General features: G+C 32.0%; 1 protein-coding gene across 3 annotated transcripts; it reads right to left on the reverse strand.

The window, feature by feature from the left end:
- Positions 1–4778: 4778 nt before the first annotated feature.
- Positions 4779–17103, reverse strand: POP4 (ribonuclease P family protein). Of its 3 annotated transcripts, none has more exons than XM_028247163.2 (10): positions 17005–17103; positions 15493–15756; positions 14005–14040; positions 13772–13848; positions 13390–13655; positions 10247–10315; positions 10057–10115; positions 8991–9092; positions 6679–6801; positions 4779–5380 (listed from the first exon to the last, which is right to left on the reverse strand). In XM_028247163.2, exons 2-9 carry the CDS (start codon positions 15704–15706, stop codon positions 6704–6706), a joined length of 921 nt encoding a protein of 306 aa, XP_028102964.2. In that variant the 5' UTR covers positions 15707–15756; positions 17005–17103; the 3' UTR covers positions 4779–5380; positions 6679–6703. The 3 variants fall into 3 exon arrangements, with proteins under 3 accessions (XP_028102964.2, XP_028102967.2, XP_028102966.2); XM_028247166.2 differs by having other exon boundaries at positions 14001–14040; positions 17005–17077; XM_028247165.2 differs by having other exon boundaries at positions 16881–17017.
- Positions 17104–25310: the final 8207 nt, after the last annotated feature.

Consider the following 25310-nt stretch of genomic DNA (forward strand, 5'->3'; position numbering starts at 1 on the left):
GGTGCAAGAGAAATAAAGGCACTTTTATTAAATGACAAGGCAGGTTGTTTGGCAAGTTGACAGGACACACAATCTAAAACATCAGAACTTACATGACCTAAATGACCACTGGAAATTAAAGATTTTAAACGACCAACAGAAAGATGGCCTAAACGACAATGCCAAAGCTGAAAATGGGATAAAAGAGAAGCAGTGGTAGCAGTGGTAGCAGTGGAAGGAGCTGTGATCTGAGAGGAATCGGGAACATGAAGATGGATGAGTTCGTAGAGACGTCCATGCTTACGGCCTATCCCAAGAGTTTGCCCCGTCCGAGGGTCCTGCACCACACAACCAGTACGGGAAAAGGTAACAGTTAGACCATGCTCACATAATTGACTAATGAAGATAAGATTTAAAGTAAGAGCAGGCATAAGATAGGCATGGGATAAAGATAAGTGAGAGGTTGAAACAGAACCAACATGACTTACAGACAGAAGAGACCCATCAGCAGTATGGATAGAAGGAATATGAGGAGTAGAAGAGAGAGGAGTAAAAATAGTAGGGTCAAAGGTCATGTGATTACAACAAGCGGAGTCAAAGTACCAAGAAGAGTTACCTGCGGTGACAGATAAAACAGTAGATGGAGGAGTACCGGAATTCTGCCAAAAATGTTGAAACATGGCTTCGACATCAGTTGGAGAGAAGACTGGAGTGGAAGGGTCTATAGGAACAGAGGAAGGTAAATCCTCTGAGGTAGCAGCAGCAGTGCGTTGAGCAGGCATTGGTTTAAACGGAGTCCCAGAACGGTGAGATTGGCTGCGAGAAAAATTCCCGGTGGAAGGACCATTACGAGAGGCACGAGCGGGATTGCGGAAACAATCTTGCTGGAGATGACCAGGGCCTGTCTTGTTGCAAAACCGGCAAAGACGAACTGGACAATTAACCAGAAGATGAGTTGACGGAAGATTGCGGTTGTGACAGTAATTGCAGGCATTGGACTTCTGTGGTGAAGTTGGGGAAGGAGAACTTCGAATCTGAGGAGTGGCAAGAACAGAGTCCACAGGGTGTGGATGGAGAGTACCAAATCTGGTTTCCTCTGACAGGAGTTCAAAAATTGCTTGCTCAAGAGTGGGTAAAGGAGTGCGATGAAGGAGAGATGCGCGGACTGGCTCAAATCGGGGAGTGAGAGCCATGAGAAACTGAACCAAGCGCTGTTGGTCACGGTAAGTAGTAAACAAGGCAGCATCCTTAGTACAATCCCATGGAGGTTCAGAAAGAGCGAGCTGATCCCAAACATAATACATTTGGGAGAGGAAATCATTAATGTTCTGAGTTGTTTCTTGGCGCATACGGTGAAGATGACTCAGAAGCTGATATTGGTGAGCAAGGCCAGTAGTCTGATAGCGTTCTTGTAAAAAATCCCAGATGGCTTTGGCAGGAGAGGAAGCAGAGTCAAGTTGGAACCGACCAAACTGAAGGCTGATAGATGTAATGGAAGTATTGCGAAACCAAGTGATGATCTGATAGTTTTTACTATCCCAATCTTCCAATCGGTCGACATATTTGGTGGCGGAGTCCGTGGCAGCGGAATCCGTGGTCTCTTGAACGGGTTTGCACACATCCCCAGTGATGATGTGCCAAAGTTTCTTTCCTTTGAGGAAGCCAGACATAGCTTGTGCCCATAGGACATAATTAGTCCCGTCAAGAAGAACGGAAATAGGGTGGTGAGAGGAGTCCAGGCGATCCATGAGAGAAAAATAGCACAATGGAGGTAGAATCTGAAAAAACTGAGGTTACCAGTGAATTCAGAAGGCCAAAATTAGTCAGAAAAGGAGTGAACGGATCAAAAATATGACCAGAAAGGCAGAAAGTGGAATAGTCAACGTCTTGGTCAAACAGGCGCGGCGCAGGTTAGCATAGAGTGGCGCGGCGCACGTTAGCAGGCGAGAGATACGTGGCGCACGGAAGCAGCCAGGGCTGACGTCAGCTGACGTCAGAAACACGCGGCTTACGTTAGCAGATGAGGCGGTGGCGCACAATAGCACCGGACAGTGTAGGAGGCGCGTGGAGCGCGTCTGAAACGAGGCAGCGCGTGGCCTAATGTTCTGGCGGCGCGTGGAGGCGCGTTAGACCTCAGATGATGATGAATCTGGTGGTGTTGGCTTCGTCGTGAAGAGACGAAGGTGCTGGTGTTGTCCAATCTGTATATTAGGTAAGGACGAGGTATGCAGCAATCTGCCAAGAAAAATGTGATGCAGAGACTTAGGAGAAACACCTGTGCTCTGATACCATGTAAACAAAGTTGAGAGAGAGTGATATTAAAAGAGACCTGTATATTATTTACACTCTGATCAGAAACCAAATGAAGGCTCCATTATATAGGAGCTGAGTACAAACATTATTATGATGTTATTTACTATAATAAAGAAAAGTAGCCAAAAGGAAAGGAGGTGGGCGGCCGAAAGCAGGGACAGGCCAAAAGTGTTTCTATAATATATTCCTACATACTATACTATAGTAATATATTCCTATACAACGTATATTATATTAATAATACATTCCTATACAAAGCATATTATATTAATAAGGATATTAATATATTAACAATTTAAGTTATTTTTGTCTATTAAACTATAACATGATTGTTGAATTTTAAATTCTGACAACTTTTCTAGTTACATTATTGATCTCTGCATATATCTCCGAGTAGTGAGGTTAGTCAAATCAAAGTAAGCTTGTAGACTTATTATTCATAAACAACAATTAAGCCTTATTAAATGTAAAGGTATGATCTTTTGAGAAATATTCTATACATTTTCCACATGATTTGTCAGGCTTAAGCACAAGCTACAAGTAGCAGACATGAGTTGCCATCCTTAGAAAGAGATCAGCACATGAAGCACAGCTCCGTATATATATATATATATATATATTTTTCTCTCCAATTAGCTAGCTATATCAGTATTTCATTTTCTTCTAATCCAAACAGTACTACCACAATGAAGAACAGCCACAGAGCCATGCTTGTTTTCTTTGCTTTGATTTTCCTCCATTTGCTTATTATGTCTTATTCTCCTTCTTTATCTCTTCATTATGAAAGAAAGATTTTTCTCGGCAGAGAAAGAAGTCAGTCAAGAAAATTGCTACTTTCTGTAGATCCAAACAAGTTGAGAGGAGCAATGAAGGAGCCTCAAGGCACTGTCTCTGTGGAGACTAGTCTGCAGACAACACCGCCGAGCAAATCAAATCCTAAGCAGAACAAATAGTCTTTTGTTGAAATTTGTCTAGTGATCTAGAACAAAGAGAGAAATCTTTTTCTGTATCCACATGTTTGCGGTTTCTCTATTGATTTTTATTTTCAGTTTGATCGGAAATGGCGACTTGGCTAGTTGTCCTTTTTTAGCTGAAGCCTCGTGCACTGAGTCATCTTTATTTATTTTGGATTTTTTAATTTGATAGGAAGTAGACTTTGATCTATACAGTTTTTGCTGCAATTTTTTTGGGGAACCCTCTTCTTCACATGAAGACTAGTGGTTCTATTTGTTCATTTTATTTTATTTATTTTGAAGTTGATATAGTCTGTGGTAATTTAGGAGAGAGAAGATGGAGAAGTGTATGTAGAGCATTGTGTAAGAAAATATTAGGAATAGAGTTAGTTCATTTTCAGAAGAAAGGCAGTTTACTAGAGCTATTTGGTTATATAGGTTGATGGTGAGTGGTGCTAGTCTTTGCAATGGTGTACATCAATTTCCCATTCTTTTGGGGTGTTTGGGAAGAAAGTTGGACTAAAATAGCCCACCAAAAGACAAAATAGATTAAAATAGTCAATAAAACAAAATATTACATCTAATTTATAATCATTTCATAGCCAACTTCCCAAACAAGGCTACATGTCATTTGTTTATTTGTAATTTTAGTTTAATTGTTTATCAACTTTTTAGGAAGAAAATGAAAATTAATGAAAGGGAATTTTTTGCACAGTTCTTATTTGCACTCCATCATTTATCTGGAATTATTTTTTTTCTTATTTTTCATTTATATAATGTTCCCCCATTAATGAATGTTTATATATAATTCTCTTTTTCTTCTACTTTTTTTTATTTTTTATTATATCCTCCTTAATGTGTAGCGGTGGCTTGGGCCAATGCTAAAGCTTGTTGTTAACGTCTTTGTAGTGGGAGTTTGAATTATGGAAACACTCCTTAACATTTATTCCTAATTTTTAACAAAGTTTACTGACTAAATTAGACTAAGAGACAAAATTAAAATATTTCTACATATTGGGAAGCAAATTGACACAATTTAAACATTAAAAACTAAAATAACACAAACCCCGTATTAATTTTTTTGCCGATCAAAATGCAGAAAAAGAAATTGTGAATAAATTAAACATAAGCTCAGCTTAGGCTAAAATATGAGTTGGGTCCTATTAATGGTGAAAGGAATTTTAACATCCAAAACATTACACCATGTGAATGAATTAATATTCTTCCACCTTGAGATCTTCTATTTTTACACAAGCCACTTTCTCTAAGTTCACATATTTTTTTGAAAAATAAGAAGTACAAAATTTGAATATAAACTTATGAATAATCATATTTGAATTGAAATTATGTATTGAAATAAAAGCTTAAAGTTCACTTAAAAATTATACTTGAGGTTATTCTTATACTGTTACATTTTTTTAAATTGCACACGCAAAAGCTAATCTAAAAAGAAAAACTCCTCAAACCCAACTTGGTAAAAGTTACGCATATCGAGCTGAAAAGTAAATATGTTGGAAGCAACCACACCACAACTTTTCAAAGTATAACTACTTGTCCATTGAATTTCAAATTTTATGCTAAACAAGTTTTACCAAATAGGGCCGAAATAGTGAAAAAAATCAATGTATATAACATTGCTCTTTGACGGACCATCTATTGCTAGAAATTATTCGATATTCCTGGGGCACTATCCCAAAGGCCCCAAGACCATACGATCATGTGTGGATCCTAAGGCTGCTGTTAGGGCATTGTCTCAGGAGTTGAGGCCATTGCCTTGTTCATCGAAGTGAGTCTCTAATCAAAGACTATTTCAAGTGCACATCTGCTGAGAAATCCTTTTTTTTGTAAAGAACAAGAAATCAACTCATCTCTTTTTGGAATTTGCAATTAGAATAGGGTTCTCCTATCCTATTACCAGAGCAATTTTGGCTAGGTCCAAAAACAAAATTACAGCCTATTGATGCACCGGATATTTGTCCTATCCTCTGAAGCCAACCATAAATTCTCTAGCAATAGTCAAAATCGCAAAAAGAATTCACCTCATTTGGTTTCTCATTCTCGTAGAACTCCTCAACTGACTTTCTGAAGATAGCTGGAAGTGGATTTCTTGAAACTCTATCCCATTGTTTGATTTCCTGCAATTTTGTTAAAAATGTACATATTAAATAAGTTATCTCTGTTTGTTCATTATTATTGTGTTGCTAGCATAGTGAATAACATATGGCATACCTGAGATGGAAAGCAAACAGATATGAAGCTCATTTCCAAGAAAACAGTCCCCAAAAATGTAAAAACAGAAAAAATGAACATGGTATTAATCAATTTAACCTTCACACTTACAATTTTGTTTCAATGCAATACCGCTGTCAATTGCTGTTGACATTTTGAATGAAAAACAATGTATGAAACTAAAAGAACCAAAAGTAGAATTTGGAAGAAACTATAGGGACCACTAGTGTGAGTGTGTGTGTGTGTGTGTGTGTGTGTGTGTGTGTGTGTGTGTGTGTGCATTTTTTTTCCCTCATGCCGGATTCGCTAAAATTCTCACGAGTTGTGCAACCTTTTCCGTTTAAAATGCTAACATCAACTGACAAAGGGACCACAATGAAAGCAGGAATTGCTAAATTCTCACATGAATTGCATGCGACTGTCTGCCCAAAATGCTACAACTGACAAAGGGACCACAATGAAACATAATTGGAAGTGTGGGGTTTAAATTGATGAAATTACAACTACTGAGACCAAAGTGAAATTTCACTCAACTAGAGGGACCAATGATGTAATTTACCCTTATCTATACATGATGAAAACATGACAGCAAAGTAAGTTTTTGAGAATCAGAGCCTAGTAATCAATCTAATTTTCTGAAAATGCATACAGCCGTTTATATCATCATTTACAATCACCACAAGGATATAACTCTCGACATCAAAAGAAGCTGTGGGTTGTTTCGAAATGGCGAGAGGATATTTTCACTGCAATGTTCCAAATCAATGTTGGTAGAAGTTTGATAGGGCAAAGAATGAATTGTAGGTTTGTACATTCAGCCATACTAAGAATAACAAACTTTGATCACCAAAAAAGTGAATGTGTAAGCATAACCAATTTGGGTATTGTTTCATTAATTAATGCTTCGGATACTGGCCCTGGACATTAAAGTTTTCTCATTTCTGTATGTGCTTATAATTTTCCACTACGACAACCAATGCTAGAAACTCCACAAATTTGTACATGACATAGCAATATCAAAGGAAACTAACATTTGACAAAACAAACAGAAAGTAAAGTATGTCAACATATTACATGCCATACAGATGTTTATGATTAACGACCTCTGTGCGAACAAAATGCTATCAACACACACAAGACATATATATGGAAACTTATAACAGCCAAGGAAGATAATAATAATTGGAAAAAAAAAAACACTTACAGGGATGCAACTATCAATATCAGCATCACGACCCTACATTTCTTGAAGCAAGTTTGTCTCCATGCAATGTAATTTTCCAGCAATCAGCTTGGAACATAAAAACAGAAAGCGTTTTGGGCACAACTGTGAAAATGAAAAAAATAAAAAATAAAATTAGATACATGAATCTCAAAAGGGCAGGTTAGGGCATATGGCCTTTAGGCCACGTTTGTTTCGTGGATTAGGTTGGATGAGATTATGAGTGCGGTGGGAGTGATTGAGGCGATTAGTAATGTGGTAGTATTAATTTGGAGATGGAGGATAAAGAGTGTTTGTTGGTAGGTAATATTATGATACGGGATTAATATATAAAATTCATAAATACCCTCAAACTAACCAATGTTACAATAATTACAATATATATATATATATAATAATGAATATGGGAGACAATCCACGTGGGGGTGTCTTGCCCCTTACATAAAAACCTTTTTTTGTTTTTGCCATTTCATGCTGATAATGATCTGACAAAGGATTAAGAGGAGGGCATTTATGTAATTTCGCACCCTCTCCACCAACAATCCGTGGACTAATCCTAGAATCCCATACCTCCTGCAGGTATGTTAATCCGACTGCTGTACAGGATTATTAATCCTTCTACACTATCAAACCGGACCATTATTTGCCATCCAAACATGTTGTTCACGGGTATAGCTCACTAATAGTCCAATCCTGCCCCATAGTCAGCGAAACAAACATGCCCTTAAGGCTTACAGAACAGAGTATTACTTGAGGAAATTGATTCAAGTCATACATAGAGGCCAAACCAACTCTGCTCATGCATTACATTTTTGAGCATTCATGAAGAACATTCCATGCACCATGTTTTAAGAAGCTCTAATTACACTAAGACTTCAAAATTGATTCTTTCTCAGAAGTTTCTTAATTTGTTCAATTTTATATTCCACATAATATATAAATGCAAACAAGTACTTCAATCTTCTCTGAGGAGTTAATTTAGAGGAACTTTTTATTGGAGGAATTAAGACAGCAGGCAGCAGTGGTCCAGTGGTCTGTTTATCAGGTTCTTTGAAATGTTATCAACCCAATTTTTGCATTTTGAGAGGATCAACTTTGGATAAATATTTGTTCCAGTAAAGAAGGCCACTTCATAAGAAGAATCAAATTCTCACAATTTTGTCCACTATCTTGTTATTAGGGACTGTTGTGTGCCACAAAAACATAAGCAAGCACCTAAAAAGAGGTCAAATAGAACAAAATATGAAGAAGAGTGGTATTTATTCAACTAATTTCAAAGGACAACATTGTTAACAATCAATTGTAATATTTCATACATGTCACATGACATGAAAATAACAATAATAAATAAAAAATTACAGAAATCATTCTACAATGAAAGAGTCATACAATTAAATCCTTAGTAGTTAATTATAGTGAGGTTATATATAGAATTTATATATATCTTTAACACTAACATTGTTGCCAAATGTGACTATGTTTGCATAAAAATACAGCCTTTACTAATTGCAGAACGGGTGATGTCCTTTCTATAGAAATAAAGGTATCTAAAATAAGCTTGTGAACACTAACATGGATTTAAAACAGGTAGAGTCACGTTACCTTTTAAGGAACATGACTCTGGTGATGATAGCTATGACTTCCTTGTATGCTTGACTATTTCTTCTAATGGTAACTAAAGATATGAATCTTCAGCTACGGAAGTGGCTGGAGAAGATCGATAGACACACATAAAACCGGAGCCATGCATCAATCTAAATTTACTAGGGTTGCAAGTTAAGTTTCAAGAATGACTACAAAATGACAAAATATAACTTAAAACCCTAAGTCCTGAGAAATTGTCAAAATATAACATTCAATCTGATATTCTGCCTAAGGGGAAGGCCGTGATGCCAATTGTTAGAACCTTTAGAATGACATTAACCCGAAAGAAATGTTGAATAATTTTGTAGATATCTGGATCCTAGTGCGAGTTCAACAAATAGGCTAAGTGAAAGTTATGGAACCTAGTGCAAGTCCAATCAACGGGCCAAGTGGCAACCTCATGCAAATCCTAAATACACATTAGAAACTCCCTTAGAAGGAAGCCAATAAAAAAGCTAAAGGAAAAAAAAAGGAGGTCCATGCATTGTATATAAATACAATATAACTACGTCTACTTTGGCAAGCTGCAGAATACCAAAGTACTACCACATAAGGAGCATATTTCAAAGATACAATATCATATATTTTGCACATTACCAGCCCTAAAATATATGTAGAGTCCAATCAATGTTTCTGCACTAATGGAATACCTCGGAATTTATTATCTTGTGTAATTATTCCAAATGTCTCTTCAGTTTCTCGAATCATGATACCACTCACTCCAGTGAAGGCAGCTATTTTACACTGAACAACTGCCAGAAAATAGACAAAATAACTTAAGTAAGCAACATCTATTAAAAATGAACAGAATTCCAGAGTATTCATAAGTTAGGCTGAACAGGAAAGCTGATGCTTTTCTAGATTTTACTTTACTTCAATTATTCAGACAGAATCAATAAGTTCATAAATCAATCTAGATGGCTCGATCGAAATTTTGATAGGCAATGGCATAAAGATCAAATGCACAGGTTAACTGGACCATTCATTTATGAGCACAAAAATTACCTGGAAAGCGAAGTAGTAGGTTCAAGGTTTCTGTATTCTAAGAAGCTAATGAAAAAGCCGAATACTAAGGCCTCGTTTGGGAACCTTCTATTTTAGCCAAAAAGTCAAAAAGTTACTAAATTAGCCAAAAAGCCAACAACCCATATCAAAAAGTCAAAGATTCTCTTTTCTCTCTACTTTTTGCACATCTTTTCGTAAAAAGCTAAAAGGTCATCCCAAACATACTAGTTTTTTTTAGCTCATATTTTAGCCAAATAGCCAAAAAGTTACTAAATTAACCTGTTCCCAAATGGTAAGTTTCCCATTCCGGTGACTTATGAATTAGTGGCTATCAAACCTTTTACTATAAGTTCACATGTGGGAGACCTAAATAAGTCTCCTGAAAGCGTTTTTTAACCAGGATTTGCATTCCAGTGCTCCCACTGTTATTTTCCTTTGACCAACAATTAAAAATGAATTTACATTAAATAAAGGACAAGTGATGGTACACCTTGTGACAAGTCCCCATTGAGCAACTTAATGACATTTACGCAAGTAGGCTATTAAACATGCCCATCGTCATGGTACCATTTTTAGAAATTTTAGTTGTACAAATATCATCACGCATATTTCTCACTATATATAGAGAGAGAACTTCTGAAGTTTCCATGGGAATCTGAACAATCTTTATGCTAACTATGACTTAAAAAAATAGTGGTGTGAAGGTCTAACCTAGAATCATCGCACCATGTAGGTCTGCAGTCAGAAGGCATTTTGTCAATTGATTTTCCCTGCAAAGTAAAATACAGGGTTTCAAGGACTTAACTAATAAACCTTACTATCTGGCATAACAATATATGACAAGACATAAGAAGCAACACGTCTGCAATATTGGCTAAGTCAAGAAGGAAAAATATCTCACCCCACATTTTTAAGAAGTTGCACCATGTAGCCTTTCCACATTTCATGCATTGGCTTGAAAATATCAAAGCTAACAAAAACCAAACCAGCATTTTTTAGAACCGTTGAAAAAGGGAAGGAACATAAAGACAAAAGAATACTTAAAATAAACTTTGTGATATTGTGAAAGAGTAGTTGTTAAACTTAAATATTCAGAGGCCATAGTGTTACAGATCTCCCCTTATTCTAAATGTCGGGAAATTTTTTTTAATATAAAACTATTGTAACACCCTTTTTTTCATCCAAACCCTAATTCCCAAACCATTACAACCATCAGCCACCACCCGTGGCCATCGCCCACCACCCCTACCACACCCACAGCGTCAGCCACCACCCCTCTCCATCACCCCTGCCCTGGCATTGCCAGCCCTCTGATTTGGGCCAAAAAGTACCACATTGAGGCCATCTAATTTGCATTTATATTCCTTGAGGTATGGTTACTTGGCAGATATTATGTGTTTTGTGTATGTGCAAGCTTGATGGACAGTTCTCAATAGAATGATTAAAAAGTGGTGGAACTAAAGAGAAAGGTATCATAGATTCTATCAGTACAAGCAGCAAGACCTCCACATGAGCAGCGGACGCATGACAGCCACCATAACATTACTGAGCCACTGCACGTGCGGCCAATCCCATCGCATGAGTGGCGAAAGTTAAAAGTCTACTGTCAAAGCTACGGTCATGTGGGGCATTTTGGCCGCACGGGCCGCCACACCTCAAAGTGCGTGCACAAAAATGAGAACTAACTTGAAGAGAACTCAAATATAAAAGGAAAAAAGAAAAGAAAAGAAAGGAAAAGGGTTTTGATTCTTTCGGTTTGAAGAGGGAAGCAACTAGGGCTAGAGGTGAAGACAACTTGCTATGAAGCATGGACACTCCAAAATTAGTGCCGTGGCGGTGTCCGACACGGGGACACGCCGGGGACACGGGGACACGCCGGGGACACGTATGGGACACGCCAGATGGCGTGTCCCTTTAATTTAATGATTTTTTTGCAAGGGACACGGCAGGGACACGGCGGGGACACGCGTGTCCATATGGGGACACGGCGGGGACACGGCAGGGCTATTTTTATTTTTATTTTTTTTAATTTAATTTTTTTTATTTTTTTAATCTTTTGCCTCTCTTATTTAATACTTTTGTGAAAAATATTGTTGGATGTTGAATGTTTTCCCCTTCTCGTCTTAGTTCTTGTTATCGTTTATTATGACTTTTTTGTGAATTTTTTGTGAATGGATGATCTATTAATTTGTTTAAATGTAATGGTTATGTTTATTCAATTAATGTTACTATGTTAGTGTTTGTTAATTTTAATTTAGGATGAATGTAATATGAATCTACATAACACATAAAAATATATAAAATAAATAAAATAAAATTCGCCGTGTCCCCCGCCGTGTCCGTGTCCCCATTTTTTGAAAATTGCCGTGTACCGTGTCCGTGTCCGTATCCGTATCCGTGTCTGTGTCTGTGTCCGTGCTTCATAGACAACTTGCACAACCATGGGGTTCACCATCTCCTCCATTTCCTTGTCATTTCTTCCTCTCTCCATGAGTGGCTAAGCACCATACTTAGGGTTTTGATAACCGGATTTTCATCTTGACAACTTTGTATTGTATCATTTGATTGGAATAATTGTAAAAATTTTGAGTTTTTGAATAAAAATATTTCTATCTTTTCTCTTCATTCAATTTCTGTAATTGCGAATGAATGTTTTACTTTAGTTTTCATCGTTGTTGTGTTGGGAACTTGAGACGAGCTATGCTCTCACTAGACAGGTCATGCCACAAACCCTAGTTTAGAGTGGACAATCCATGCCCATTTAGATAGGCCATACACTTGCTTCAAACACAACATTACTCTCATTTTCAATTTCAAACTTGTAGTTGAAAATTTGACCTATTCCAATCAATCATTTGTGTATGAGAATTCCAGGTACGGAACCAGCGGTGGATTCGGATCCCTAAGTTACCATTTTGTATTCTTCAACCTAAATTTGCTTGCTTATTTAATTATGGTTTTATTATTTTATTCTCACAAAACAATCAATCTCGACAAAGTGATTTGAAAATTAATAATTGAAATAGCTAGAATTACACAATTATCCCTGTGGATACCCTAGTAGACCGCACACACCACCACCTCCAAACTGGGTGCGACCTATCTTTTGGTTTTCCCTTTCCCTTTTGTATGTTTTCGTTTTGTTTCTTCAATGTTTTCCAGTAGATGCAATGGAGCTTCAATCTAGGAATAGTGGGTGGAGGACACGGGTGGTGGTTGCCGGACGGAATGGAGGTAGGTGGTGGCTAAGGTTAGGGTGAGGGTTTGTTGGTTGAAGAAGGAGGGGGTATTTTTGACAAGATAGGTTGTGTACCGAGTAAAACATCAAATTTCAAGATCATTCAATGTGTGTATTGAGAGAAGATGTGCTCTGAGAATTTTTGGTGCATGGAAATACAATAGAAGCTCCCCAAAAATGAGGTGATCAAGATTTGATTGGACATGGAAAACACAGATAATGGAGAGATTGGTAAACCAATAAAAAGACCATCCATATGCAGAAACTAATACACCCTCACTGTTCATTTCTTTTAAACTGCAGTCCAATGCACCCAGCCCTCAGGAGGAGATGACTTGCTTCAATTCCACCATGCCTGTACGGGGCAAAAGCCCCAAATTAGTTTGATCCAGCTATTGACCAGTTCACTGGAGGGGCCAAGTCAAGAAGCAGGTTTCTGGTCCTGATAATAAAACATTGCTCACCCAGGCTTGATCAATCTTGCAAGATGCATCAAATTATGGTCAATAAATTTAACCAGCCCCTCCATTCTATGTTTTAAGTTTCCTATTGTCTGGATCACCAACTCTAATTGAAACTCTAAGCAAAGTTCAAGCTAAACTTGTTCTCGGAGTACCTGTCCAGTGTTGTTTTCAGAACATTGATTCATTAAATTTATCAGCGTCGATTTATAGATGTTTTAAGTTATGTCTGTTTCATGGTGTGTCCTAACAACTGGTGGATTAATCAATGAGCCTATTATGTACAGAAGTAAAATTTCAATTTGCAAGATCTGCAAGACTATAAAATGAAGAACAATAACTCACTTGTGGAGCTCTTGAGGCAAATCCAACGTTCCACATTTTTTATGTTGCTTCATAGACATGTGCTTTTTTGACCGCTTTGAGTGAGTCTTCAAAGCCCTGATACGAGCACTACGAGAAGCACCGCGACCTTGTACAAGATTATCAAGAAGAATCCAATTGTCAATTTTCATGCTTCTGGATCCCTGCATGTATTTCTGAGCTGAATCACCACTTTGGAGAAGGTCATGCACAACCTGATTGACTATGCTTCCTCTTCTATCAGAAATCTGCACAATTCCAAGGAGATGCTGAAAAGGAGCCAACTACTGATAAAATACCTGTGTAAACTAACCAGTAGAAGCAGTGTCAAGAGGCAAACATAAGTTAATACAGCAGAAATTACGTTGAGACTTGTTGGCAGCAGATTCTCATGTACAGGATGAGATAGTTGAAAATATGTTGAATCATTTGCTTCTACATCTGTATTTTACAAATGACATTTCTCTTATCCTTTAGGATACATTAAAAAAATAAATAAATAAAACAAATATATACCTAAAAAATATGTCTACAACACAAATATGCATATGCATGCATTATCACATGTACATGCAATGAAACCAGATGCCTACCTACCTTGTGTCGCAGCGTGGCCTGAGAAGGAAAACTTGCCTACAAATACACCAGCATAGAAATATCACTTACAGAGAACATTTTAAGAGAATATCATAGTTTAAATACTGATAGACAACTTATGCATAATGCGAACACAATGTTGGATCACAAGATTCTGTCACAGAAAACATTCAAATCCTTTACCAAACAAGAATGGCGAGAATGTAATTGAAAACAGAAATAACAAGTAACTATGAAAATGAAGTTCCAATATAACACAATAAATTCTCAAAATGGTCTAGAAAGGAGTAGCAGTGATACAAGAAACAAACTATATGCCTTCTATCAGTTCTATGTATCTTTGGCACCGCAATTACAAGTTATCATCCCCAACACACACAAAAGGCATGGCTATGAAGATCCAACTCTACAACAAAATTTTCAAGCTCTAACCACAACCCCTTTTTTGCTTGTCAACTTAATTCAAACCTCACACCATTAACAATTATTTAATTTTAAAGTCAAATTATTTGTTGAAAATTTTCCTTTTAACAGTGCCCCATCGAGCATTGTGCATGTAAAATTTTTAACACGTGAAACCCTGAGTTATATATATATATATATATATGTATAAGTGCCCTCCTATTTTGCCTCCTTTAGAAAATTTAAGAATGTATAAGCACAATGTTGTGGAGTTTGTACTTGGCACTAGTGCCCACATTTCATTTGTGGCCCAAAGCTTTTATTTTAATGCCGGCTTAAAGCCCGTATTTAAAATTTTGGCTCTACGCCCATTTATTTGGGTATACCCAACTTACATTTAATTTGCTGGTCAATTTATTTTAATAATCATTGGACATTTACTTTGTGACATGAATGGACACATTTGGTCAACTTGGTTTCCAACAAGAAGTTAATGAAGATGGGAAGGAATATTTGCAAGGCCCTGAATAGAGAAGATCAATACCTATCAGCAAAATTCCAATTGAATTGCCACATGATAATCAAACTGGTTGGTCCCATGTGGGTACTATACCAACCAGGTTTTTTGAGTTGAACATATAGAATGATGAGGGTGTAGTAAAGTTCATAAAAATTATGGTCTTGACTATAAAACACTCTAGAACTAGTGAATTATCTTCATTAAGATCAAAATTTTCAACCTATACTTGAATTTTACCCAATTTTACAAAAGCTGACAAATTAAGGACTTGATTTCTTTTTCCTCACTTTGTCTTTAATCTTTCAAAAAATTTCATAAATTTGGGTAAAATTCAAGTTCAGCCTGAAATTTTTGATGCGCAAGTATCATCCCCAAAATTCAATATGGGCTTTGTAATTGAGGAGGGCATGACTTTTGATATCCAAGCACGGGAGTAAAGAGAACTCAATATCCAAGCACGTGAGCATGTACACAGGGTCAAGATTGCAAAAAAAAAATGAAGAGAACTCTGATTTTTATGTTACCGAGACAAAAGATATAGTACACAAGTCAGGAAAGAAAAAGACCTTTCTTGGATGAGGCATTCGAGGAGGGTAATGCATCAGTCACATTTGCGGAAGAAGAATTCACGTTATGAGTTGTTCCCTTGTTTTCTTCATGAGGTCTCTTTTTGTTCTTTTGTTGCTGCAAATGAAGCTCGGCTTCTGCAAGGGCAAACCTTCTTTGTAATGCGTCTAAGGTGCGTTTCTTTTGATCTTGAAGAGTTGTGCCAGTCGTCATTGCAATATCAATGTCAACTGTCACGTTGCAATGAGAAGCAGACCCCAAGCCTGTAAAGTTGGGGAAACCAAGAACTATCAGAGGTTAAGCAACATGCATGACAAAAGGTGCCATGAACTAAATTGGTTTTGGGTTTTAGTAGTCCACACCTAATCATACAACCCAATAACAAATGAGTAAAAAGAAAACAACCTTACGCATTTAGTAAACTGGCCCTACATTATATACGATCTCAAAATACTTTTGACAATCATTAATTTGATAATTAAAAAATAAAATAAATAAATAAAAATTAATGTTTGGTTTCTAGGCCATGTTTGGTTTCCATTTCAAAAAAAAAAAAATAGAATTTTTTTTGAAAAAATAGAAACTAATTTGATAAAAATAAATATCGAAAAGACATTTTTAAAATTTTTTTAATTATTTTTGGCCTCCAAAAGATAAAATTATAAAAAAATGATAAGTGCTTTTAGTTTTTTTATTTCATTCACCAAATTAATTTTTAGCTTTTTAGAAAATAATTTATGAAACAAGTTTTTGAAAACCAAACCAAACAAGTTCTCCTGAGGCAACGAGGAAGCAATACCTTGAGGTACAAGATTCTTCACACCTCAACTTGTGAGGTTTTCAAGAGGCAAGTGCTTTAGACCAATATGCTTTCCTTCTAACCTTAACTTAGGTCTCAAAAACAAACCTTTTAACCAGGGGGTGGAAGGAGGGAGCCAAAAAAGCCCCATAATATATGAAATTTTCTTTAAAATATAATGAAAATTTACATTTTTTCAGTCATTGACCCCTCCAAAAAAAATACCCATTCACTGTGGCTCCCCAATTAAACAATTCTAGGTACCCCTGCTTTTAATCAGATAAATCAGACGAAAACCAGCTCAACATAATGTAATTGTCCCACAATTTAAGATCACAGCACATTCTCTATCAATGCAAATGATGTCCATTATGTCCATGTGTGTTTGTGTGTAGGGTCCTTGGAGAAGTGATGAAACAAAGAAAGTTGAATATGAAATTTTGTGTAGGTGCCACAAAATTTTAAAAATGCAAACTTGAAAAGGGATTATAATGTGAATGAATCGTTTGGGAATTTTATCAAACAGTTGGTGGGTAAGAAAAATAACTTCGCTGCACATAGTTTTGAATGCATAGAGAAGACACTCACCGCCAGTCAGAGAGGGAAATGAAGCTCAACAACAACCCACAAAGTTTAACTTGCCCGGAATGAAGAATCAAATAAGAGGGAGAGAAAGAAAGAATCAAATAGAAGAGGAATCAAGGAAGCTTACCTGAATCTTAAGGTGCCGGAGTTGCCGATAATGGTTTAGGGTTTTGGTGTCAGAGTTAAACTGAAAGATATATAAAAATATTGGTTACTAAGTCCCTCCGTATCAAAATATTATTTCCATTTTTATTTTTTATTATTCTAAAATATTAGTTTTTTTTTTTAAATCAAGTACAAAAATAATATAAATTTCTTATTTTACCCTTCTTTTAAATTAATAAACAATATAAAAAGTACAATTATAATATTAATATTTTCAAAAAATTACTATTAAAAAAGTAATTTTTTAAAATCAACTTTTTAAAAATACAATAATTGTACTATTAAAAAAAATTAAATTCCTCAAAAGAGACCATTATTTTGAGATAGAGAGAGTATTAGTATTCCATCAATTATTTTTTTTGAATCTTATTTCTTTAAACTCTCACTTATAAATTTTAAAACTATTAAAAGCAAAATTTCTCTTAAATAATATCAAAATTAGTTTTTTAAAAATATTCTATCAATTCAATTAAATGCACACTTCTACACCCAAAAAACATTTCTTCTAAAATTCCTAATAAAACTCACGAATGTGATTCATTTTCACATATTTGTCCATGATCTGAGAAAATAAATGTAAAGTTTTTTTATTATTGATTCAAAATTCTCTTTTTGTAGATTCTGCAATCTCCACAAGTTTGGATTTGTGATCTCTCAAGTGGATTTCTTTGAATTCTTTGACAATTTCAATTCTGGTTCCTTATCTTATCTAGGTATTATGATTTCAAAGTTTTAAAAAAAAAAATTATTAATAATGTTTGATTATCTATTCATGAACGAATAAGAAATTTTCAGTTATCGATTCCAAAATAAATAAATAATGTTCAGACCTGTATTCCTAAATTTCAATTATATGTTTGGGAGCTCTGTCCTGAAAAAATGATGAATAATTTTTATTATTTTTGTCATTTTTTTAAATAAAATTACCCTTATAAGGCCAATTTCTTCTAAGTTAAAAACACCGTCAAAACTATGGAACTTTTATTGTTGTACTTATCTTGTCTAATGGAGTTGTAATTGTTGGAAAAAACTTCCACTTATTGTCATTGTTGAATAAGTGTAATAATCAAATGGTTGTCACCGTTACTATCGAAATATTGTCGACAAAGAGTTTTCAAGATTTTGAGGGTAGGTAGATTTTGAAGATGGAATTTGAAAAAAATGAATGGATGGTGATAGAGGTGAGCGCTCTCATAAACCTTAATTTATGATATAGTGAGTATGTAGATTTAATTATGAAATGGAATGTCTCAAAATTATTAATATTATTTTTAATAATTTCACTTGAGATTATTATTATAATAAAAAATCTAAAATAATTGATAGAATACTAATAGCAGCATTCATAAAAATATCCAACCTTTTTTTGGTTTTTGTCAAAGCAAAGGGCTATTTTGGGAAGTGGGTTAAAAGTCACTTCCCAACTTTTAACCCACTTCCCTCTCACAAAATTTTAAGAAGTCAAAAAATAATTTTTAATCATCTTTCTAAAATATTCCAAAATCCTAATTTCTATTAACTAAAATTTGTATTATTGAAGCATTGATCAAACCCAAACTCACAGGACTTTTTAATGACCAACATAAAAAGTAACGAAACGGTGAATTTCAGCCATCCATGCCCGAAGTCGAACACACGGCGCATCCTCCTCACTTCACTTCGCGATCAGTTCAAGCCACTTCAGACTATCCGAACGCTTCCTAAGCTCTTCGGCTGCTTTTGGTTTATATTTAACCAAAAATATATATGTATAAAATAATATATATATATATATAATAAAATAAAATATAAATATATTATATTCGCATTTCACAATTTTTTTTATTTTTCTTTTCAAATCTTTTATTAAATTCTTAAACCAAACATAGCTCAGTATGCTTATTTTGGATGCACAAAAAATAAACAATTTATTAATTTATTTAAGTCATATCATCTTTTTATTTTTTTATAATTTTTTTATAATAAGTAAAAAATTTAAAAAAAAATAAACCATACCCGGAAGAAGCTAATGTTGCACTACATTTTCATAGCATTATTGTTTGAATTATGTGGTTCGTTTGGGATTTTGACCTTTGTAGTAACTTTTTTTTTATTTTTCATGAAAAGGTAAGAAAAAAAAAATTTATGAACTTTTTAGCTAAAATGTATTATTTCACATGACCTTAAGATTATTTTGAAAAAATAGTTAAAAGCTGACTTTTTTCTTTTGATTTTTATTGAAAAAATATGTAAAAAATGTGCGAAATAATATGACTCAACATGAATTAAAAATTGAAAGATAATTTTTAATCATCTTTTAAAATAACCCTGAGTTAGGATAACCTTACCGTTTATAATGAAAACACCTTGCCTTAATAAATAAATAAATGAAACGATGACGTATAATTTTTTCACTGAGGAGGTTAAAAAAAAAAAAAAAAAAAGGGTTAAAAACCGTGTTGTATATTAGTAGTGGCTTCTTTTCAGCACATCAGTCCATACACTACTTTTACATACTATCTATCTATCTATCTATCTATATTATATATTGGCCCTATTTAATAAAGTTGTGACAAAATAATTATAATTTATAACCTAATAACTTATAGTTGAAAATATAAGTTGATTTTTTACTTATAAATTAAGTTTCTTCTCCCTCACTCAAAAAATAAGTTGATTTTTAACTTATAAAAAGTTATAAGCTGTATTGTTAAGCTGAACCAAACACATCAAAATAACTTAAATTAAACTAAAAGCTGAAATAAACTGGAAATAAGTTCTACCAAATCTATACTATATATTAAGCGAAATGGTGTTTTAACCCCCAGGGCCTGTGGAAGCTCCAATATGCCAATGCTAATTTACTGATTTTTTATTTTTTTTTTAAAAAAAAATTTACTTGGTGATTGCTTCAAAGATTATAATAATTACATTGACACCATGATTACATGGGTCTCTTGGGGAAGCAAAATAGCCTCTCTCTCTCTCTCTCTCTCTCTCTCTCTCTCTCTCTCATTTCATTTATTGTTTTATTTCCCCACCCTCTATCTCCTTCATTTATCAATAGTGTAATTATATAACAATAAACCAATCACCAAGCAATCCCAATATTATATTGAAAGAATTTAATAAGTGTTATTTTTTTTTCAAAAAAAAAAAATTAAGAGAGAAAAAAATTATATTGAAAGAATTTAATAAGTGTTTTTTTAAAAAAATTATATTGAAAGAATTTAATAAGTGTTTTTTTTTTCAGAAAAAAAAATTAAAAGAGAAAAAAATTAAGAGCCATTGACACCATGATTACATTCAGAAAAAAAAAAACAATTAAGAGAGAAAAAAATTATATTGAAAGAATTTAATAAGTGTTTTTTTAAAAAAATAAAAAATTATATTGAAAGAATTTAATAAGTGTTTAAAAATTATATTGAAAGAATTTAATAAGTGTTTTTTTTTATAAAAAACAAAACAAAAAAATTAAGAGAGAAAAAAATTAAGAGCCATTGACACCATGATTATATTCAGAAAAAAAAAATAAAAAAATTAAGAGAGAAAAAAATTATATTGAAAGAATTTAATAAGTGTTTAAAAATTATATTGAAAGAATTTAAAAAGTGTTTTTTTTAAAAATTATATTGAAAGAATTTAATAAGTATTTTTTTTTTTCAAAAAACAAAACAAAAAAATTAAGAGCCATTGACACCATGATTACATTCAGAAAAAAAAAAAATTAAGAGAAAAAAAAATTATATTGAAAGAATTTAATAAGTGTTTTGGTCTCTTGGGGTCTCTCTCTCTCACATTTCATTTATTGAAGCAAAAGTGGTGGCGTGGCCTCTCTCTCTCTCTCTCATTTTATTTATTGTTTTATTTCTCCACCCTCTAAGCAATTCCAATATTATATTGAAAGAATTTAATAAGTGTTATTTTTTTTCATAAAAAAAACAAAAAAATTAAGAGAGAAAAAAATTATATTGAAAGAATTTAATAAGTGTTTTTTTTTTTTCAAAAAACAAAACAAAAAAATTAAGAGAGAAAAAAATTAAGAGCCATTGACACTATGATTACATTCAGAAAAAAAAAAAAATTAAGAGGGAAAAAAAATTATATTGAAAGAATTTAATAAGTGTTTTGGTCTCTTGGGTCTCTCTCTCTCTCACATTTCATTTATTGAAGCAAAAGTGGTGGCATAGCCTCTCTCTCTCTCATTTCATTTATTGTTTTATTTCCCCACCCTCTAAGCAATCCCAATATTATATTGAAAGAATTTAATAAGTGTTATTTTTTTTTCAAAAAAAAAACAAAAAAATTAAGAGCCATTGCCACCATGATTACATTCAGAAAAAAAAAACAAAAAAATTAAGAGAGAAAAAAATTATATTGAAAGAATTTAATAAATGTTTAAAAATTATATTGAAAGAATTTAATAAGTGTTTTTTTAAAAAAATTATATTGAAAGAATTTAATAAGTATTTTTTTTTTGAAAAAACAAAACAAAAAAATTAAGAGAGAAAAAAATTAAGAGCCATTGACACCATGATTACATTCAAAAAAAAAAAAACAAAAAAATTAAGAGAAAAAAAAACTATATTGAAAGAATTTAATAAGTGTTTTTGTCTCCTCCATTTATCAATAGTGTAATTATAATCTTTGAACCAATCACCAAGCAACCCCAATATTATATTGGAACTCCACAAAAATTTATAGGCTAAAAATAGATATAAATTTTTTTGCATCCCCAAGAGACCCATGTAACTATTATGTAAATGGCTCTTAATTTTTTTGTTTTGTTTTTTGAAAAAAAAAAAACACTTATTAAATTCTTTCAAATCTTTATAACTTCTCCAATACACATATTTTTCTTAACTTTTCACATACCTTTTGTAAACAGTGATTTTATTTTTTGCTTTCTCCTTCTTGAGTTCTCACTTTCATACTTTCAACTTCAGTGACTACGTATGCAAACAGTAAGTGTTATTTTTGTTTTTCCCTTCTTAACTTTTTCTTTTGTTTACCGTTTTAATATTAACAGTGATTTTCATTTTTGCTTTCTCCTTCTTTAGTTCTCACTTCTACACTTCCAACTTCAGTGACTACGTATGCAAACAGTAAGTGTTATTTTTGTTTTCTCCTTACCTTTTAATGTTATTTAATCTTTTTATAAACCCTCACAAAAAGAAAAATGTGATTATAATTTCTCCTTCTTAACTTTTTCTTTTGTTTACTGTTTTAATATTGTTCAATGGTTTTTTTGATTTTATTTTTGAATCTTTTTATTTATTATTTTAATTTTATTTTTAATTTTTTAATATGATTAAAGTTGGATAAATATAAACTCTCACAAAAAGAAAAATGTTATTATAATTAGTTGAATGATTCTTTTTTTAATGTGATTGTAGTTAGTTTAGTAGTTAAGAAAATGTGATTAACTAATTTTTAATGTTATTTAATCTTTTTATTTATTTTTTTAATATAATTAAAGTTAGATAAATAATGTTTTAATATCATTAAAGTTAGATAAATATACTCTCACAAAAAGAAAAATGTGATTATAATTAGTTGAATGATTCTTTTTTTTAATGTGATTGTAGTCAGTTTAATAGTTAAAAAAATGTGATTAACTAATTTTTAATGTTATTTAATCTTTTTATTTACTGTTTTAATTTTATTTTTAAAAATATGATTATAATTAGTTGAATGATTCTTTTTTTTAATGTGATTGTAGTTAGTTTAATAGTTAAAAAAATGTGAATAACTAATTTTTAATGTTATTTAATCTTTTTATTTACTATTTTAATTTTATTTTTAATTTTTTAATATGATTAAAGTTAGATAAATATAAACTCTCACAAAAATAAAAATGTGATTGTAATTAGTTGAATGATTCTTTTTTTTAATGTGATTGTAGTTAGTTTAATATTTAAAAAAATGTGATTAACTAATTTTTAATGTTATTTAATCTTTTTATTTACTGTTTTAATTTTATTTTAAAAATATGATTATAATTAGTTGAATGATTCTTTTTTTTAATGTGATTTTAGTTAGTTTAATAGTTAAAAAAATGCGATTAACTAATTTTTAATGTTATTTAATCTTTTTATTTACTATTTTAATTTTATTTTTAATTTTTCATTTTTTTAATATGATTATAGTTAGATAAATATAAACTCTCACAAAAATAAAAATGTGATTGTAATTAGTTGAATGATTCTTTTTTTTAATGTGATTGTAGTTAGTTTAATAGTTTAAAAAATGTGATTAACTAATTTTTAATGTTATTTAATCTTTTTATTTACTGTTTTAATTTTATTTTAAAAATATGATTATAATTAGTTGAATGATTCTTTTTTTTAATGTGATTGTAGTTAGTTTAATAATTAAAAAAATGTGATTAACTAATTTTTAATGTTATTTAATCTTTTTATTTACTATTTTAATTTTATTTTTAATTTTTTAATATGATTAAAGTTAGATAAATATAAACTCTCACAAAAATAAAAATGTGATTGTAATTAGTTGAATGATTCCTTTTTTAATGTGATTGTAGTGAGTTTAATAGTTAAAAAAAATATGATTAACTAATTTTTAATGTTATTTAATCTTTTTATTTACTATTTTAATTTTATTTTTAATTTTTTAATATGATTAAAGTTAGATAAATATAAACTCTTACAAAAATAAAAATGTTATTGTAATTAGTTAAATGATTCTTTTTTTAATGTAATTGTAGTTAGTTTAATATTAATGTTATTTAATCTTTTTATTTACTATTTTATTTTTATTTTTAATTTTTTAATATGATTAAAGTTGGATAAATATAAACTCTCACAAAAAGAAAAATGTAATTATAATTAGTTGAATGATTCTTTTTTTAAATGTGATTGTAGTTAGTTTAATAGTTAAAAAAATGTGATTAACTAATTTTTAATGTTATTTAATCTTTTTATTTACTATTTTAATTTTATTTTTAATTTTTTAATATGATTAAAGTTAGATAAATATAAACTCTCACAAAAATAAAAATGTGATTGTAATTAGTTGAATGATTCTTTTTTTAATGTGATTGTAGTTAGTTAATAATTGTTATCATCCCAATTAATGAAAATTAAACGATATGTATATAATTTGTTTATAGAGAGATTAATTTATGTTTTTTCAAATATTTTGTAGGTCTCATATTTTTGAATACTTGGGTACATCAAACAAATTGATGTTGACAACCTTTGGATTGATTTGTGCAAAAGTTGCTATCAAAAAGTTGAATATCATTATGGTCACATTGTTTGTCGTCACTGCCTACATGATGATATTGATATTATAACAAGGTAATTTTCTTTAGGTAAATAATTACTATGTACAATAATAATTCAAACTTAATAAGTGTTTTAATTTTTTATTAGGTACAATATTTCCTTTTAACAAGCATCCTTTTTTTTTTTGTTGATAAGATACAATGTTAACCTTGTGGTCAAAGACAGTACTGGTTCAATAAATCTCACTGTTCAAGATAAACGGACAGAGTTTATTTTGCGATGTCAACCATCATATTTGAAGAATATGAGATTAAAGGTAGGAAGTTATAAAATTGATTATAAATAACTTATTCTTACTTTTTCAAACACAAACTTATAATTCCAAAATTTTATAGAATAATGGCGTTAGAATGATTAAAAATTATATTGCGTCATGCCAAGACCGTGTCTATGCATTTATCATTCCTGTACCAACAATGCCACGTCAGCTAGATTGTGCACCGTGCGTTATCTTTGTTTTAAATAGAGTAATGCTAGGGACACCAAATTTTCTACCAAACAAATGACCAAATGTCTCACATGGGTGTGGGGTCCGCAATCTTGTGGGCCCCACACCCATGGCCCCACACCCATGTGAGACATTTGGTCATTTATTTGGTAGAAAATTTGGGACCTCTAGCATTTTCCTTTTAAATATAGATTGGTCTGAAGAATGTCTATATCTTTCAGAAAGTAAAAAAAAAAAATGTAAGTATAACTTTTTTACTTTATAACATTTTATAAATACATAATATATGTATTGTTCATTAATTATGATACTAACTATCATGTTGACAATGCAGGAATACTGATGGAAGGCCCACAACAATTTAGATTTTAGTTATTTTTTGCTTTACTTATTCAGTGAATTTCGAACAAATGTAATAAATTCTTATTTTTATTACTTTAATTATGCAATGTCAATATTTTCTTTTAAAATTACATATATTTTATGCTAACAATTTAAAAATATGTTTAACATAACTATGAATGGTTTTTT

This window comes from Camellia sinensis, chromosome 10 (assembly GCF_055761805.1).
Source record: "Camellia sinensis isolate YWXY chromosome 10, ASM5576180v1, whole genome shotgun sequence".
Classification (NCBI taxonomy): Eukaryota; Viridiplantae; Streptophyta; class Magnoliopsida; order Ericales; family Theaceae; genus Camellia; species Camellia sinensis.